General features: G+C 40.3%; 2 protein-coding genes across 6 annotated transcripts in view; both read right to left on the bottom strand.

The window, feature by feature from the left end:
• Positions 1 to 125: 125 nt before the first annotated feature.
• On the bottom strand, positions 126 to 2,271 carry atp5if1a (ATP synthase inhibitory factor subunit 1a). The gene is made up of 3 exons (XM_058048105.1): positions 2,098 to 2,271; positions 478 to 590; positions 126 to 381 (listed from the first exon to the last, which is right to left on the bottom strand). Exons 1-3 carry the CDS (start codon positions 2,167 to 2,169, stop codon positions 240 to 242), a joined length of 327 nt encoding a protein of 108 aa, XP_057904088.1. The 5' UTR covers positions 2,170 to 2,271; the 3' UTR covers positions 126 to 239.
• Positions 2,272 to 11,704: 9,433 nt separating this feature from the next.
• The window catches only part of LOC131101788 (adhesion G protein-coupled receptor B1-like), a 75,034-nt gene continuing 70,257 nt past the window's right edge, over positions 11,705 to 16,481 (bottom strand). For 3 of the 5 annotated variants that reach the window (XM_058047140.1, XM_058047139.1, XM_058047138.1), the window contains 3 exons: positions 15,119 to 15,223; positions 14,823 to 14,873; positions 11,705 to 14,570 (listed from right to left, as the gene is read on the bottom strand). In XM_058047140.1, the coding sequence (XP_057903123.1) occupies positions 14,370 to 14,570; positions 14,823 to 14,873; positions 15,119 to 15,223 (357 nt within the window). In that variant the 3' untranslated portion in view covers positions 11,705 to 14,369. The remainder of the gene's footprint in view (positions 14,571 to 14,822; positions 14,874 to 15,118; positions 15,224 to 16,481) is intronic. The other 2 variants (XM_058047142.1, XM_058047141.1) reach the window with 1 other exon arrangement.

The raw sequence follows: 16,481 nt of genomic DNA, 5'->3' as shown, positions 1-16,481 counted from the left end.
TAAATGGGGCGGGTCTCATTTTTTTTCTCCATTGTCATTACTTTCACTGTGTAAATGTAATGTCCGTCATAATATGGGGATTTAAATGCAAAAATGTAATAAATTTAGAGAAATACTTCACTAGGTGAATTATTAAGCACTTTATTGGAAGTTTTTGTATTCAAAAAAAAGCCTGATAACAGACTCGCTCTAATCAATCAGCATGTGATTATTATCGATTGTACAGTGAATACAGTGCCTCAATCATCGTGTTTAAGCTTTCTAATTTTGCCCTTGTGACGGTCAATCTCCTTTTGTAGGCGCTCAATCTCCTTTCTGTGGTGCTCGATCTCCTCTGTGTGGTGCTTCCTCAGCGCTTCCATTTGCTCCTTCTCCTTTTGCCTGCCGGTGGAAAGCATTCTTTGTTATTTTGCAATGAGAGGAAAAAAAAACAAAAATGACAACAACAGAATAAAACGACTCCGCGACGGGTGTCACCTGAAGTATCGCTCCTCTTCCGCGACTTCTCGCTTTCCAAAGGCTCCACCTGCATCCCTCACAGAGCCCCCGCCGCCGCCGCCTTTTCCTGCTCCCTTGCCAAGTTCACCAAGCTGGAATGAGCAGATTATATTCAAAAACATGTATTTGACATATTTCAGGGTATATTTTTGTGATATTTCTTAATTCACCTTATTATTCATAGTCTGAAGACAGTTTATTTTTTTTTCTGTTGTGAAAATTTGTCCCCTTTCTGATTCCTTTTTATTTACATTTGTCACGCAGAAATGTTTCAGAACATTAAAACGCATTTAAATATTAATCAATGACCACACAAATTGCACTTTTTTTAAAATCAAACTTTTGCTATATATATTACCATATTGACAGTTACTATGGTACCCATTATGTAATTGGATGGTCATATCACCTTGTACTTCAGTACATTATTAAAAAAAAAAAAGCAAACAAAAAAACCCTTAAACTGTATTATGGAAAAGCAGGAAGTGAACAAATGTAACAGTTACTGATTGTAAAAGTACCAGGATTTAATAAGCTTTGTTTCTTCCTACTCCTTTTGGACATGTGGAACTGTGAACTGATTATGTGATGCATTCAATTGTAATATGATGCATGTTCAAATGAAATAAAACCATTACTTTTATTATTAAGGGAGTAAAAAAAAAATCCAAACCTAAATGAACACTGATTTAATCTAAGGCAAGTGAGGCCTGCAGTTCTTTGGATGTTGTTGTTGTGGGGTCTTTTGTGACCTCTTGGATGAGTTGTCGCTGTGCTCTTGGGGTCATTTTGGTTTGGCCGGCCACTCATGGGAAGGTTTGACCACTGTTCCGTGTTTTTGCCATTCATGGATAATGGCTCTTACTGTGGTTGGTTGGAGCCCTAAAGCTTTAGAAATGGCTTTATAGCATTTTCCACCTGAACTAAGGTGGGATTAACCACACTTAAGTTCGTTTTAACAGTTTTCTTTAGTCCCCTAATAAAAAGTCTAATTTAACTAAAACTGTATTGTGTTTAGTTGTGTTGTAATGACTAATATTGAAATGAATATTTAAATTTGATGATCTGAAACATGTGACAAATGTGCAAAAAATATATATATATATATCAGGAAGGGGTCAAATACTGTAATATACATCTTATACACTCAATTGTGTTTGAAGCTATTTAGATAATAATGGCTGTGTGTTGAGTCATTTTCACTGTAGAAGCTTATGATTTGTTTTTTGGACTCCATTATGTAGAAAGTTATTACCATGGAAGTGCAATGAAGACAACAACGTTGATAAAAAAATAAAGAACATTTACGGTAAACTAAGTTTTCCACCAACACCCTAATGGCGTTCTACATACATTGCTCAGTGACGATATACAAATAATGCAAATGTTGTTTTTTAAGCGTAGTAGTTGTATGCATGACTCCAGAACATAACATTAACGGAAACTACAAAATTAGATAGGAGCGAGATGTCAAAGCCCGCATTGCAAAGTACAACAAAAAGTGGGCCAAAAGTACTGCGGTCAGTTTAAAAACATTAGCATGCTATTGCTAACATTCCGATATGTCATAACGCCAGCGGTTCCAAAACACCGTTTTACCTGATCAGATGCCATTCTAATCTGAGAGGCGATACATCCTCTCAGATTGGTTCTCAAAAGAAGCCTTGACATGATCCTTGGAACCTTGACATATGTTGCCACGCCAGAACAAGTTTGTGCCTGTTAGCCCTCCTCTTTGCCAAAAATGCGGAAATTTGTAGGCGCATCTGGGCGGAAGTAGGCGTGTCACTGCCGCTTAGCGGTGATACCGGTGTACTGTGTAATGAAGCTACGTTCACAATGTGGGAATTTCATGCTTTTAAAAATGAGTCGTCAATCCAATAATTTTCTATGAGTCATTTCAAAGTCAAAATTAATGTTTTTTCCCCAGCAACTTCAACTTCCCAGATAAATGCCTTGGCAACTTTACCACTGACCACTAGTGGTGTGTCGTCATGAACGAACGGGTCAAAAGAACTATTTAATACCACCCCGTAAAATACCCGTTCAGTGGTAGAAATGCTTTTTTTGATTGGCTGTAGAGTCAGTTCACCGTTCTTTTTGCAGGGCGGGACTAAATAACTTTTGACCCGTTCGTTCATGACCAACTGTTGCGCTGTTGAGTCGGAAGGAACGTGAACATGACTGACTCGACACGGCTGACCGGGTCTATGCACAGGGGTAGATCACAGTCTAACGACCAATTGACCGAAATGAACGGATCTTTTCACTGAATGAACCGGAAAGATCCGTTTTTTTCCCCCCACCACTACTTGACCACCTCATTTGGCTTCTCTGAGTGTGGTTGAGATTCTAACGGGAGTCAGTGCTTCTCACCTCACCACCACCCACCCATTTACCTCTCAACATCTTGTGTTGAAACCATGTTGTTTTACGAGTGTTTCTTTTATTTTGAAAGGCCTTCAAAATAGCGAGCGCGCCGGAAGCAGTGCTGCTCCGGGAATACGTTCGTTTTACTGTGAAAACCGGAAGCTTGACAACTATGACTCGGTTCATAGTGCAAGCACGGTAGTAACACCGTTGCGACAAATGGTGGCAGTACACTATCATAAAGATTGATAAAGATTATTGACATGGTTTTGCTTTGGCTATTTTTTAACAGTTATATTCATTAATGATACTTTCAGGTTTGAAGCGAGGTGACTCCTTTCAAGATAATTAATATTAGCTTGTATATGTGCACTGAATGTATGCTAACAATGCCTTAGTTAGCTTGGAAGCTAAACTATGTGGTGAATTACATACATACAAATCAAACTCTAAATGTAATTGTACTCTCCTAGGAGATTCAAAGGGACACACATGATGGAAATCGAACTCAAGTGCCCGTTTTGTTTGAGTGAGTGAGTAAATCTACGGTCATTTACAAGACTTCCGTTCCACGGGGACACGCAGAGCAGTCACTTACCTGCATCCTTTCAAAGCAGCTCACCTCAAGCTGCTCAAGTGTTGCCATAGGAAATAGTATCCAGGCAACAGCACCAACCTGAGCAAAGACAAAGTAAGGTCACGCAGACGACAAGCTGTGGCACAATTTCCCCTCTCATGAAAGAATACATTTTCATAATGTATTGCTTGCTGAAACATTCCATTATAATGTCATATTTTTTTAATGACATTGACTGCACTGTAATGATGTGTTTACATCACATTCATTCATTTTCTACCACTTTTCCTCTCGAGGGTCGAGGGGGGGGGTGCTGGAGCCTATCCCAGCCAATTACAGGGCACATATAGACAAACAACCATTCACACTCACATTCATACCTATGGACAATTTGGAGTTGCTAATTAACATAATTATTTTCTGTAGGAAAACACAAATCGAAAGAATTAATATATTTATAGGGTTTCAAATACGAAGATGCCATTTGCAGCTAATGCTTTAATTTAAAGGGGGGGGGGGTCTAAAGTGAAATATAGTAATATTTCATAATATTTTTATGTTTTTATACTATTTCATAGTATAATAATAGCATCATAGCATAGTAATATTTCATAGTAAACCTGTTTACACCCATCTAAATACTGTTTTAACATTATTAGAGCCCTCTTGAGATGAAATAACACCCCTATAGTCACCTGATAAAACATTCCACTGTTCTCAAATATCTTAATTTTTATTTTTTTCTGCACAAAATAAGATGAAAAATAAATAAACAAATCAAGAATAAAGAAATCAATCAATCAGGAATAAATAAATATAATAATAATAAAACGGCAAATAATAAAAACTTAAGAAACCACATATAGTTGGTGGGTAGACAAATTATTTTTTTCCTATTAAAATGAACAAAGCATTATTAGAGCCCTGTAGACATGACAAAACACGACTATAGTCACATTTATACTCTTTTTTTTCTTTACAACATATTGCGCAACTGCAGGGTCTTGAGACACACGCTAACTCGCAAACTAGAGAGTTAGCGACCTAAACGTTAGCCTTCAAGTTATTTCCTTTAAACTCAAATAGCCAAAAACTTACCACTTCCACACGGATAGGGAGGATAACTATTAACAGTTATTTAACCTTTAACATGAACATTAATCAAACGTCATAATTTTTTCTGGGTACATGATACCATACAGCATCCGTATCAAACTTGCGCGGGCCGCACTAACATTAAACTTTCATATCAAGGCGGGGGCCTCAAACTAGTGTCCTGCGGGCCACATTTGGCCCGTGGGCCGCGTGTTTGAGACCCCTGCCCTAAATGTTAAATGACATTTCATCCAGTTACTTCTGGCCCTAACTGGAGAATTGCAATTGTGAACGCTATCCCTTGCATTCTGCACCAGCTCTGCTTACAGTAGACGTCGCAATGAAACAGTGTAACAGCTGGGGGGGGGGGATTTCATGTGGAGCAGTCAACATACTTGCATAAATCATTTAACAGTTGCATTTCAGCTCCCATTTGGCAACAGGGATGAAGAAAAGCCTGAAAGGCGGAAATGTACCTTGATGGAGCTTTCAGAACGAGTGGTGGAGTTGTTGGAAGCCTTCGTGACCGACTTGTTCGACTTTGATTTCAGCCAAACCGTTCGGAACGCCAGATGTTCTTAGGCTAAAATGACCTTGTGTTTCACTATTGTGAAAACAAAGACTCAGCGTGGCTCCCTGTACCCATGCTGGTGGTCACCATGGCAACAGTAGCAACACCCAGGCACCTTCGGTGGTCGTTTAGGAGCTCCTGAAAGACAAGGAAAGCTGAGTATATTTTATGACGACACAACTTGAACACAAAATGTAACAAATAACTTGCTTTAAGCGGCACGGCGGTCGAGTGGTTAGCACGCAGACCTCACAGCTAGGAGGACCAGGGTTCGACTCGGCCATCTCTGTGTGGAATTTGCATGTTTCTCCGGTTTCCTCCCACATTCCAAAAACATATGAATGTGAGTGTGAATGGTTGTTTGTCTATATGTGCCCTGTGATTGGCTGGTGACCGGTCCAGGGTGTACCCCGCCTCTCGCCCGAAGACAGCTGGGATAGGCTCCAGCACCCCCGCGACCCTCGTGAGGAAAAAGCGGTAGAAAATGAATGAATGAACTTGCTTTAACTGAGGTTAGGTTATGAAGCCGAGCTTTGGGACTCCAGCCAAACTACAGTGAGAGCCGTAATCCATAAAATGGCGAAAACAGGAGTGGTCGGCCAACCAAAAGAACCCTAAGTGCGCAGTGACAACTCATCCAAGAGGTCACAAAAGACCCCACAGAAACATGCAAAAAAAAAAAAAAACGGCAGGCCTCAGTTAAGGTCAGTGTTCATGAATCCACCATAAGAAAAACACTGTACCAAAGCTGGGTTCTGATGCAGGAAAATGATGCAAAACACACCAGCAAGTGATCAAACAGTTGTGCAGGGGCGTCAAATGGCATTATAAATGCCAGACACTGGAGACAAAAACATAAAATTTTCCTCAACCGGATTGGACTATAGCCACATTATGACAATAATAACAACAGAGCCAGTAAAGCGGCCCATTGAAAAGCGCTAACAATGCTAGCATGCAAACTGTGAATGAGTAAACTACAGAATTGTTCCTTTTGTCTCGTGCGCTTTGTTTGCCTTGTGCCAAGTGTCAGTCTTTCATCACACTCATTGACAGCTACTATCTGCAAAAACACGGCATCAAAAAGGAAGAAAATGAGTACCGGCAATGACTCATTAAGTTTATTTAAAGACTCGCTTTCTATGATGCTTCACAATGGCTTCCTGAAGTGGTGCTTGTCATGCTTGTACAGTGTGAAAGAATGTCAAACCAGATCACGTGTAAAGCCTCATTAATGGATAAACTATTGAAAGGAAAGAAGCGTATTGCTGCAGAGCAACCTGAGGCATTCCCAGGCCAGTTGAGAGACATAGTCTCATGAACGAACGGTTCAAAAGAACTATTTCTTTTTTGTGAACGGAATGAACAAGGTCACCGCCCCTAAAATACCCGTTCAGTGGGACAAATGCTTTTTTTTTTTTGATTGGCTGGAGAGTCAGTTCGCCGTTCTTTTTGCAGGGCGGGACTATCTGCGTTATTATCCAATCGTCACGCTTCGCTCTGTGGGTCGGTGGGGTTATCTGACTGAAAGACAGAGACCAAGAGATTGACCGACACTGTCGGTGACCTCGTTCATTCCATTCACAAAAAAGAACTAGTTCTTTTGACCTGTTCGTTCATGACCGGCTGTTGCACTGTTGAGTCGGAATGAATGTGAACATGAGTGAACGGACTGATTCGACCCGTTTGTTCATGACCGACACACCACTAGTCATCACGTGTTGTTACGCTGTTGAGTCGGAATAAATATGAACATGAGTGAACGGACTGACTCGACTGAAATGAGTTCTTTTGACCCATTCGTCGTTCATGGCCGACACACCACTAGTCATCACGTGCTGTTTCGCTGTCGACTCCGAACAAACGTGAACATGAGTGAACGGACTGACTCGACCCGTTCGTTCATGACCGACACACCACTAGTCATCACGTGTTGTTACGCTGTTGAGTCGGAACGAACGTTAACATGAGTGAACGAACTGACTCGACACGGTTGAAATTAGTTCTTTTGACCCGTTCGTCATTCATGACCGACACACCACTAGTCATCACGTGTTGTTACGCTGTTGAGTCGGAATAAATATGAACATGAGTGAACGGACTGACTCGACTGAAATGAGTTCTTTTGACCCATTCGTTCATGACCGACACACCAATAGTCAACACATGTTGTTACACTGTTGAGTCGGTACAAACGTGAACATGAGTGAACGGACTGACTCGAAACGGCTGAAATTAGTTGATTGAATTGAATGAGTTCATTGAGTGAACGGACTGATTCGACCTGTTCGTTCATGACTGACACACCACTAGTCACACGTGCTGTTACGCTGTTGAGTCGGAACGAATGTGAACATGAGTGTACGGACTGACTCGACACGGCTGAAATTAGTTCTTTTGATTCGTTCGTCATTCATGACCGACACGCCACTAGTCATCACGTGTTGTTACGCTATTGAGTCGGCTGAAATGAGTTCTTTTGACCCGTTCGTCGTTCATGACCGACACACCACTAGTCAACACGTGTTATGCTGTTGAGTCGGTACAAACGTGAACATGAGTGAACGAACTGACTCGACCCGTTCGTTCGCTGTCGAGTGTGAACATGAGTGAACAGACTGACTCGACCCGTTCGTTCATGACCGACACGCCACTAGTCAACAGGTGTTGTTACGCTGTTGAGTCGGAACGAACGTTAACATGAGTCAACGAACTGACTCGACACGGCTGAAATTAGTTGATTGAATTGAATGAGTTCATTGAGTGAACGGACTGACTCGACCCGTTCGTTCATGACCGACACGCCACTAGTCATCACGTGTTGTTACGCTGTTGAGTCGGAACGAACGTGAACATCAGTGAACGGACTGACTCGACACGGTTGAAATGAGTTCTTTTGACCCGTTCGTCATTCATGACCGACACACCACTAGTCATCACGTGTTGTTACGCTGTTGAGTCGGAATAAATATGAACATGAGTGAACGGACTGACTCGACTGAAATGAGTTCTTTTGACCCATTCGTCGTTCATGGCCGACACACCACTAGTCATCACGTGCTGTTTCGCTGTCGACTCCGAACAAACGTGAACATGAGTGAACGGACTGACTCGACCCGTTCGTTCATGACCGACACACCACTAGTCATCACGTGTTGTTACGCTGTTGAGTCGGAACGAACGTTAACATGAGTGAACGAACTGACTCGACACGGTTGAAATTAGTTCTTTTGACCCGTTCGTCATTCATGACCGACACACCACTAGTCATCACGTGTTGTTACGCTGTTGAGTCGGAATAAATATGAACATGAGTGAACGGACTGACTCGACTGAAATGAGTTCTTTTGACCCATTCGTTCATGACCGACACACCAATAGTCAACACATGTTGTTACACTGTTGAGTCGGTACAAACGTGAACATGAGTGAACGGACTGACTCGAAACGGCTGAAATTAGTTGATTGAATTGAATGAGTTCATTGAGTGAACGGACTGATTCGACCTGTTCGTTCATGACTGACACACCACTAGTCACACGTGCTGTTACGCTGTTGAGTCGGAACGAATGTGAACATGAGTGTACGGACTGACTCGACACGGCTGAAATTAGTTCTTTTGATTCGTTCGTCATTCATGACCGACACGCCACTAGTCATCACGTGTTGTTACGCTATTGAGTCGGCTGAAATGAGTTCTTTTGACCCGTTCGTCGTTCATGACCGACACACCACTAGTCAACACGTGTTATGCTGTTGAGTCGGTACAAACGTGAACATGAGTGAACGAACTGACTCGACCCGTTCGTTCGCTGTCGAGTGTGAACATGAGTGAACAGACTGACTCGACCCGTTCGTTCATGACCGACACGCCACTAGTCAACAGGTGTTGTTACGCTGTTGAGTCGGAACGAACGTTAACATGAGTCAACGAACTGACTCGACACGGCTGAAATTAGTTGATTGAATTGAATGAGTTCATTGAGTGAACGGACTGACTCGACCCGTTCGTTCATGACCGACACGCCACTAGTCATCACGTGTTGTTACGCTGTTGAGTCGGAACGAACGTGAACATCAGTGAACGGACTGACTCGACACGGTTGAAATGAGTTCTTTTGACCCGTTCGTCATTCATGACCGACACACCACTAGTCATCACGTGTTGTTACGCTGTTGAGTCGGAATAAATATGAACATGAGTGAACGGACTGACTCGACTGAAATGAGTTCTTTTGACCCATTCGTTCATGACCGACACACCACTAGTCATCACGTGTTGTTACGCTGTTGAGTCGGTACAAACGTGAACATGAGTGAACGAACTGACTCGACCCGTTCGTTCGCTGTCGAGTGTGAACATGAGTGAACAGACTGACTCGACCCGTTCGTTCATGACCGACACGCCACTAGTCAACAGGTGTTGTTACGCTGTTGAGTCGGAACGAACGTTAACATGAGTCAACGAACTGACTCGACACGGCTGAAATGAGTTGATTGAATTGAATGAGTTCATTGAGTGAACGGACTGACTCGACCCGTTCGTTCATGACCGACACGCCACTAGTCATCACGTGTTGTTACGCTGTTGAGTCGGAACGAACGTGAACATCAGTGAACGGACTGACTCGACACGGTTGAAATGAGTTCTTTTGACCCGTTCGTCATTCATGACCGACACACCACTAGTCATCACGTGTTGTTACGCTGTTGAGTCGGAATAAATATGAACATGAGTGAACGGACTGACTCGACTGAAATGAGTTCTTTTGACCCATTCGTTCATGACCGACACACCACTAGTCATCACGTGTTGTTACGCTGTTGAGTCGGTACAAACGTGAACATGAGTGAACGGACTGACTCGACCCATTTGTTCATGACCGACACACCACTAGTCATCACGTGCTATTTCGCTGTCGAGTCCGAAGAAACGTCAACATGACTGACTCGTTTTTGCCTCCTTCGTCTTTTGACTCGTTCGTTCATTACCGACTATTGCGCTGTTGAGTTGGAAGCAACGTGAACATGAGTGAACGGACTGACTCCACACAGCTGACCGGGTCTATACACATGGGGAGATCACAGGCTAATGACCAATTGACCAAAATGAACAAATCTTTTTACTGAATGAACCGGAATGATCGCCCCCCCCCACCACCACTACTGACCACCTTATCATGCTTCTTTCAGTGTGGTTGAGATTCTTAAAGAGTCAGTGCTTCTCACCTCATCACCACCCTATGGAGGAACAAAAAAAAAAAAAGTATTAATGGTTCAAACCAAACAGACTCAAATGTCCATCCCAGATATTATGCCTTTTCACATCATGCACCTCTCTTTGTAATGATTTGTCTCTTTGGAAAGAATGAAAATAGAATAGAGGACAGTTGCTCTTTTATCATCTTAAGTGCTTGTTATTTTGGGAACCAACAAATCATGACTATTTTTAGGAAAAAAAATAAATGTTCCTTGCCAGAGGCTTTAAAATGGCTATTAAAAATAGATTACTGATATCTGTGCTTCTACTAAAGCAGGGGTGCACAAAGTGCGACCTGGGATCCATTTGCAACCCCACGTCTGTTTCTTTCGTTGGCCCACGGCACATACTAAAAATAAAATTGACCATTGCTAGCAATGCATTGAAAGGGAAAGCCACATTTGTTTACAAACCCTAAAGACGCCACCATTATCTTGTCTCTGTAGCATTATAGAGTGTGCATACAGGAAGCGGGGTTGCTAATAACCTTTTCCCACCACAATTAGTGGCTCTTCCCGAATTTTCTAACACTGGTATTCCCATTACAGAAACTGTAGAAAACATATGCTAAAATGCTAAAGCTACTTACCATTGAGTGACGTCTTGAAGTAACCTCTCTTTTTGAAAAACTTTGGACTGTCCAGTCTCTACTTCCGGATCGAATTCGCAATCCAAAACACATGTTTGTATGTTAAAAGCTGACATTTTAAAGAGGTAAATCGCCATTTCTAATGAATTCCTATACCGTTTACTAACTTCAGTAAAGCGGTACAAACCGGAAGTCTTTTTATGCACGCGGGAGCGTGACCAACCACAGCAGAGTGGAGAACCCGGAAGCGGGCTGTGGGTGTTAGCTGCGCTGTACGAGTCCACAATACAATACAAACGGCCAAAAAATTAGCATAATAGGTCTGTATTAACAATAATTATATTTATTTTTGAGAAATTACTGTTGTAAGTTTAATTTTTTTTACCTCGTAGTTAACCTGAGGGATACGGTGTAGTGATAAACACCCCCTTTGCTATGCTTATTTGGTTTCATCCACCACGTTTGGGGGAGAGGGGCGTCCGTATCATGCGCCTGTCTGAAATGTGCTGACTTGAGGATTTGATTGCTAAATATTTAACATTTAACAGAGTGCTGAACATGAGTAAATAGATTTAAAAATAAATAGATTTTCCCAGGACAATGCTTTGCTGAGCAATTGTCCATGTCAGTGATGCTACCCAGGTATATAATGGTATATAATTTGCTGTGTTGATGTTGGTCTTATCTTCTCTGTATGTGAAAAAGTTTATACATAAACACACATCCGTCATGTAATGTATATATCATTTTATTAGAAATTAATCACATTCATTTTGTGCTGTGAAAACTGTACATTTAAGGGAGGGGAAAACAATTTGTGACAAGAAAATACAAATGATTATTCAATACACGTCCTTTCGAGGTATGAATTGGACTAGTACAGAGGAACTAGGAAAATTGGCAGGTAATTACTGACAAGGTTATCAAAAAACACACTCTTACATGAGGACATGAGGTTCCATTACTCGTCGCGACACAGTGGAGAGTAATAACAAACATCCCGAAGCAAATTGGAGAGATAATTCATTCATTCTATACAATGTTTGCTTTATAGAAGTACAATGATCTAACCTGTCACAGACACCTCCAAATATGGAGTTTAATGCTAACAAATCTCTAGTTAATAAATTCCTTGAATTACTAATACAGATTTGTTATACAATATATTCTCATATAGCGTCTATATGCTCTGCAATTATGAGGAAGATGGTATAAAAGATTTGAATCATCGGTAAGAAAAGAATGTCCTAAATCCTAAATATCGGTCTTGCTTGAGCATCAAGCACCCATCATATTGCACCGTTTGTTTTTTTTTTTTCACACTGATGGTCTGAAAACACAAATGTGTTGAAGGTTTGACAGCCAGAGACCGACTGCACTGTCACATCAGCGCCAGGAGCGTCAGAGAAGTCCGCATGGTCCCGCAAGGCTGAGAAACCAAGCCCAGCCCATTCCCACAGTGCACTGCTCCGCGTCAAGAGTCTGTATTGTGGTGCTGGTGCTTTGGTGTCGAAGCAAATGCAGGGACGGGGGGACGGAGGGTGGGGGTCACGATTCGGTTGGTTTGTCCCATATTGCAGTGCATACTGCATCATAATACATCGGAAATAAAAATACACAATTAAAATATAAACTAGGGATGGGCATTTCAAAGAATTGGATGGGATTGGAGAATCATGAACTGAATGTTCTGAACTCCCATTTCAATGCAATAATGCTACCTGAAGGGCTTTTCCATACAATAATCCCTCGTTTCAGACGAATATTTTAGCAGTCAGTGCATACAAAACCAGTCTAGAGCCCTCAAGAAATGAACTAACACCCCTATATTTATGTATATTGAAAATAAGACACAATATAGACTCAAGTCTGGTGCTTGTGTGTCTCGCTGAACATTACAGTAGCATTACTGACAACTCGTGACAATTGTAGAATACACATCATCACAATGTCTTTGAATGCGTCTTCTGAATGCCTTATATTCAGTCGTATTTTAGTTAATTTAGCCATTTCTATGCTTGAAAATGCATAATTTCGGCAAAAACGATAGAAAATAAGGTAAATCCAGAAATTCCCGAAATTCAAAAATATGAATTTCTAATTTAGCAATTGCACTCAATAAAAATGAACAGACAGCAATGCTATCAGCAATGTGTAGAGTATTTTTTGCCAGTCTAGAGCCCTCAAGAAATAAACTAACACCCCTATATTTATGTATATTGAAAATAAGACACAATATAGACTCAAGTCTGGTGCTTGTGTGTCTCGCGGAACATTACAGTAGCATTACTGACAACTAGTGACTATTGTAGATCACCACAATGTCTTTGAATGCGTCTTCCGAATGCCTTATAATCAGTCGTATTTTAGTTAATTTAGCCATTTCTATGCTTGAAAATACATAATTTAGGCAAAAAAACGACAGAAAATAAGGCAAATCCAGAAATTCAAAAATATGAATCAAGTCTGGTGCTTGTGTGTCTCGCGGAACATTACAGTAGCATTACTGACAACGAGTGACTATTGTAGAATATTACACATCATCACAATGTCTTTGAATGCGTCTTCTGAATGTCGTATTTTAGTTAATTTAGCCATTTCTATGCTTGGAAATGCATAATTTAGGCAAAAATGATAGAAAATAAGGTAAATCCAGAAATTCCAAAAAATATGAATTTCATATTTAGCAATGGCACTCAATAAAAAAATGCAATGCGGTTAGCAATTTGTAGGGTAATTTTTTTTGGGGGGGGTCTGGATTTTGTGGAACGATACAGTAGAAAGCTAGCTTCGATTAGCCACAAGATGTGATTAGTCAGTATTATTCTTAACAAATGCTTCAATAATGATTATACCCATCCCTACTTAAAGTTAAAAAAAAAACATAATAATAACAGCAGCAATAATAACTGTGGTGATATGAATGGCAAACAAGTCTCATGGAAGAGTCTCATTTTTTTTAAAATTCCAGACGTAAAACGGTAAAAGAAGGAATAAAATGCACCAGAAACGAAAAAAAAAAAAAAAAAAATCCAAGTAAATTAATTCAAATATGCTGTCAATATGCTGATTCCTCCCCCTCCTAAAAAAAAAAGTGTTTGTCTCGTAATTTGCAAAGAAGTATCTGACCGGGTTTCCGGCGTACATTACAAGAACCACAGGCGACGCTGGCCTGGCATGGACCACGGAGCATTCCACCAGCCCTTTGACCTCCTGAGCACTCTAACCAGAGCTGCTTTAAGTCCACTCGGAGAGGAAACAATCATCAAGCACTCCACTCTCCCCCCTTTTTGCTCCCGCTGAGGGTTTGAAGACATCGATTCACTTCCTGTATTCCTTTACTGTACCTAAACAGGAGCCCGACAGGGAACCGAGGTAAAATAAGGCTTCCGAATCCCATCCCCTCTGTTCAGACCTCTGTCTGCAGGTCAATGATGTCCTGCCCCACCAGAGGGATGGGGGTGCCCGTTTTCTCCCATTCCACGGCGTGCAACTCCAGTGGCGACGCAGCCAGAGGCTCCAGATCTTTGCGAACCCACGCGGGAGGAGACTGCTGTGGTAATACCCGTACCGCTTCCCAAGGTCTTTCCATGGGAGCCTGCTGTTTGTCCTATAAAGGGGAGGGGCGGCAAACACGAGGGGGGAGACAAAGATATGACATGTTAGCACTAGCTTCACTCATCATAGTAGCTGATGTAATAAAAATGAATTATTCTTAATTCCATTGGAGGTAATTAATTGTCTAATAAGGAATATTGGCAATGGAGCAAGCGTACTATTGATGGTGTGCCTTGCTTATAGGCGGTTAATTTGTAATTGTGAGGTTATATATATGTATATATATATATATATAAACACTCACGCTGTGGTTCGTTTTGTCACTTCCTGCTGATGATACGCTCCATCTCACAGACTGTTGGAAGCAAGGAAGAAAATGCATCCTTATTGAAATGACCTCAATGTTAACCATAACTCATTTTTACACCATCATGCTCCTTTATTATAATAATAATAATAATTAACTGAGTCCTTGCCTCTGGTGTCATTATTTTTTTTTCTTTTTTTTTCCCATATTTGAATGTATGAATTTTATTATTATTATTTTTTTTTTTGGTGTAATGGTGGATAACGGGCATAATGTAGTAGATCATGTGTTACCTTGCTGTCGGATGCAGGCGACTCCCTGTCCTTATCACCATGATGTAACTTCCTGTTCAGGTCCTGGAACATATTCTGGTGACGCTTCTTCGTGTGCATTATTTTCTGTAGGAAAAAAAAACAAATCGAAAGAATTAATATATATATGGGGTTTCAAATTTGCAGGTAATGCTTTCATTTAAAGGGAGGGGGGGGGTCTAAAATGAAATTTTCTCTCTCAGCATCGTAATATTTCATAATATATGTCATAGTATAATAATAGCATAATAATATTTCATAATAAACCTGTTCACACCCATCTAAATACAGTTTTTAACATTATTAGAGCCCTCTTGACATGAAATAACACCCCTATAGTCACCTTTACGCTCTTATTACCCAATATAGTCGATATAACGAGAACACTTAAGACATAAATAAGACTTGTGCACGTGTGTGTAGCTGTAAATGTGTGTAAGCGCGGACAGGAAGTGATGTTGTGAGCTACTCCAAACTTTCATAATATATTTCATAATATATTTCATAGTATGATAGCATAATAATATTTCATAGTAAACCTGTTTACACCCTTCCAAATACTGTTTTTAACATTATTAGAGCCCTCTTGACATGAAATAACACCCCTATAGTCACCTTTACACTCAATACCCAATATAGTCGATATAACGGGAATATTTAAGACATAAATAAGACGTGTGTGTAGCTGTAAATGTGTGTAAGCGCGGACAGGAAGTGGTGTTGTGAGCTTCAAACTTTCATAGTATGATAGCATAATAATATTTCATAATAAACCTGTTTACACCATTCCAAATACTGTTTTTAACATTATCAGAGCCCTCTTGACATGAAATAACATCCCTATAGTCACCTATAGGACAGGAAGTGATGTTGTGAGCTACTTCAAACTTACAAAATAAAAGCCCGATCAAGTCTGGTGCTTGTGTGTCTCACCCAGTATCATCAATTCAGTATCATTACTGACACCTAGTGACCAGTTTAGAGTACTACATATCATATTTAAATGCTTCTTATTAAATATGCATTTTTTTTGGTTTAATAATAAATAATAATAATAATAATAATCAACAAAATCTGACTGGTTAAATATGCATTTTTTTTGTTTAATAATAAATAATAATAATAATCAACAAAATCTGACTGGTTAAATATGCATTTTTTTTGTTTAATAATAAATAATAATAATAATCAACAAAATCTGAATGGTTAAATATGCATTTTTTTTGTTTAATAATAAATAATAATAATAATCAACAAAATCTGACTGGTTAAATATGCATTTTTTTGGGTTTAATAATAAATAATAATAATAATAATAATAATCAACAAAATCTGACTGGTTAAA

This window comes from Doryrhamphus excisus, chromosome 14 (genome assembly GCF_030265055.1).
Source record: "Doryrhamphus excisus isolate RoL2022-K1 chromosome 14, RoL_Dexc_1.0, whole genome shotgun sequence".
In the NCBI taxonomy this organism is placed as follows: domain Eukaryota; kingdom Metazoa; phylum Chordata; class Actinopteri; order Syngnathiformes; family Syngnathidae; genus Doryrhamphus; species Doryrhamphus excisus.
This window is presented reverse-complemented; position numbering and strand designations above follow the sequence as displayed.

Excerpts from the sequence above, each read along its gene's own strand:
- atp5if1a (XM_058048105.1), bottom strand. The coding sequence starts at position 2,169 with ATGTCAAGGCTTCTTTTGAGAACCAATCTGAGAGGATGTATCGCCTCT. Across the intron at positions 591-2,097 it reads TTAGAATGGCATCTGATCAG|CTTGGTGAACTTGGCAAGGG; the intron begins GTAAAACGGTGT and ends TGCTCATTCCAG. Across the intron at positions 382-477 it reads GAAGAGGAGCGATACTTCAG|GCAAAAGGAGAAGGAGCAAA; the intron begins GTGACACCCGTC and ends TTCCACCGGCAG.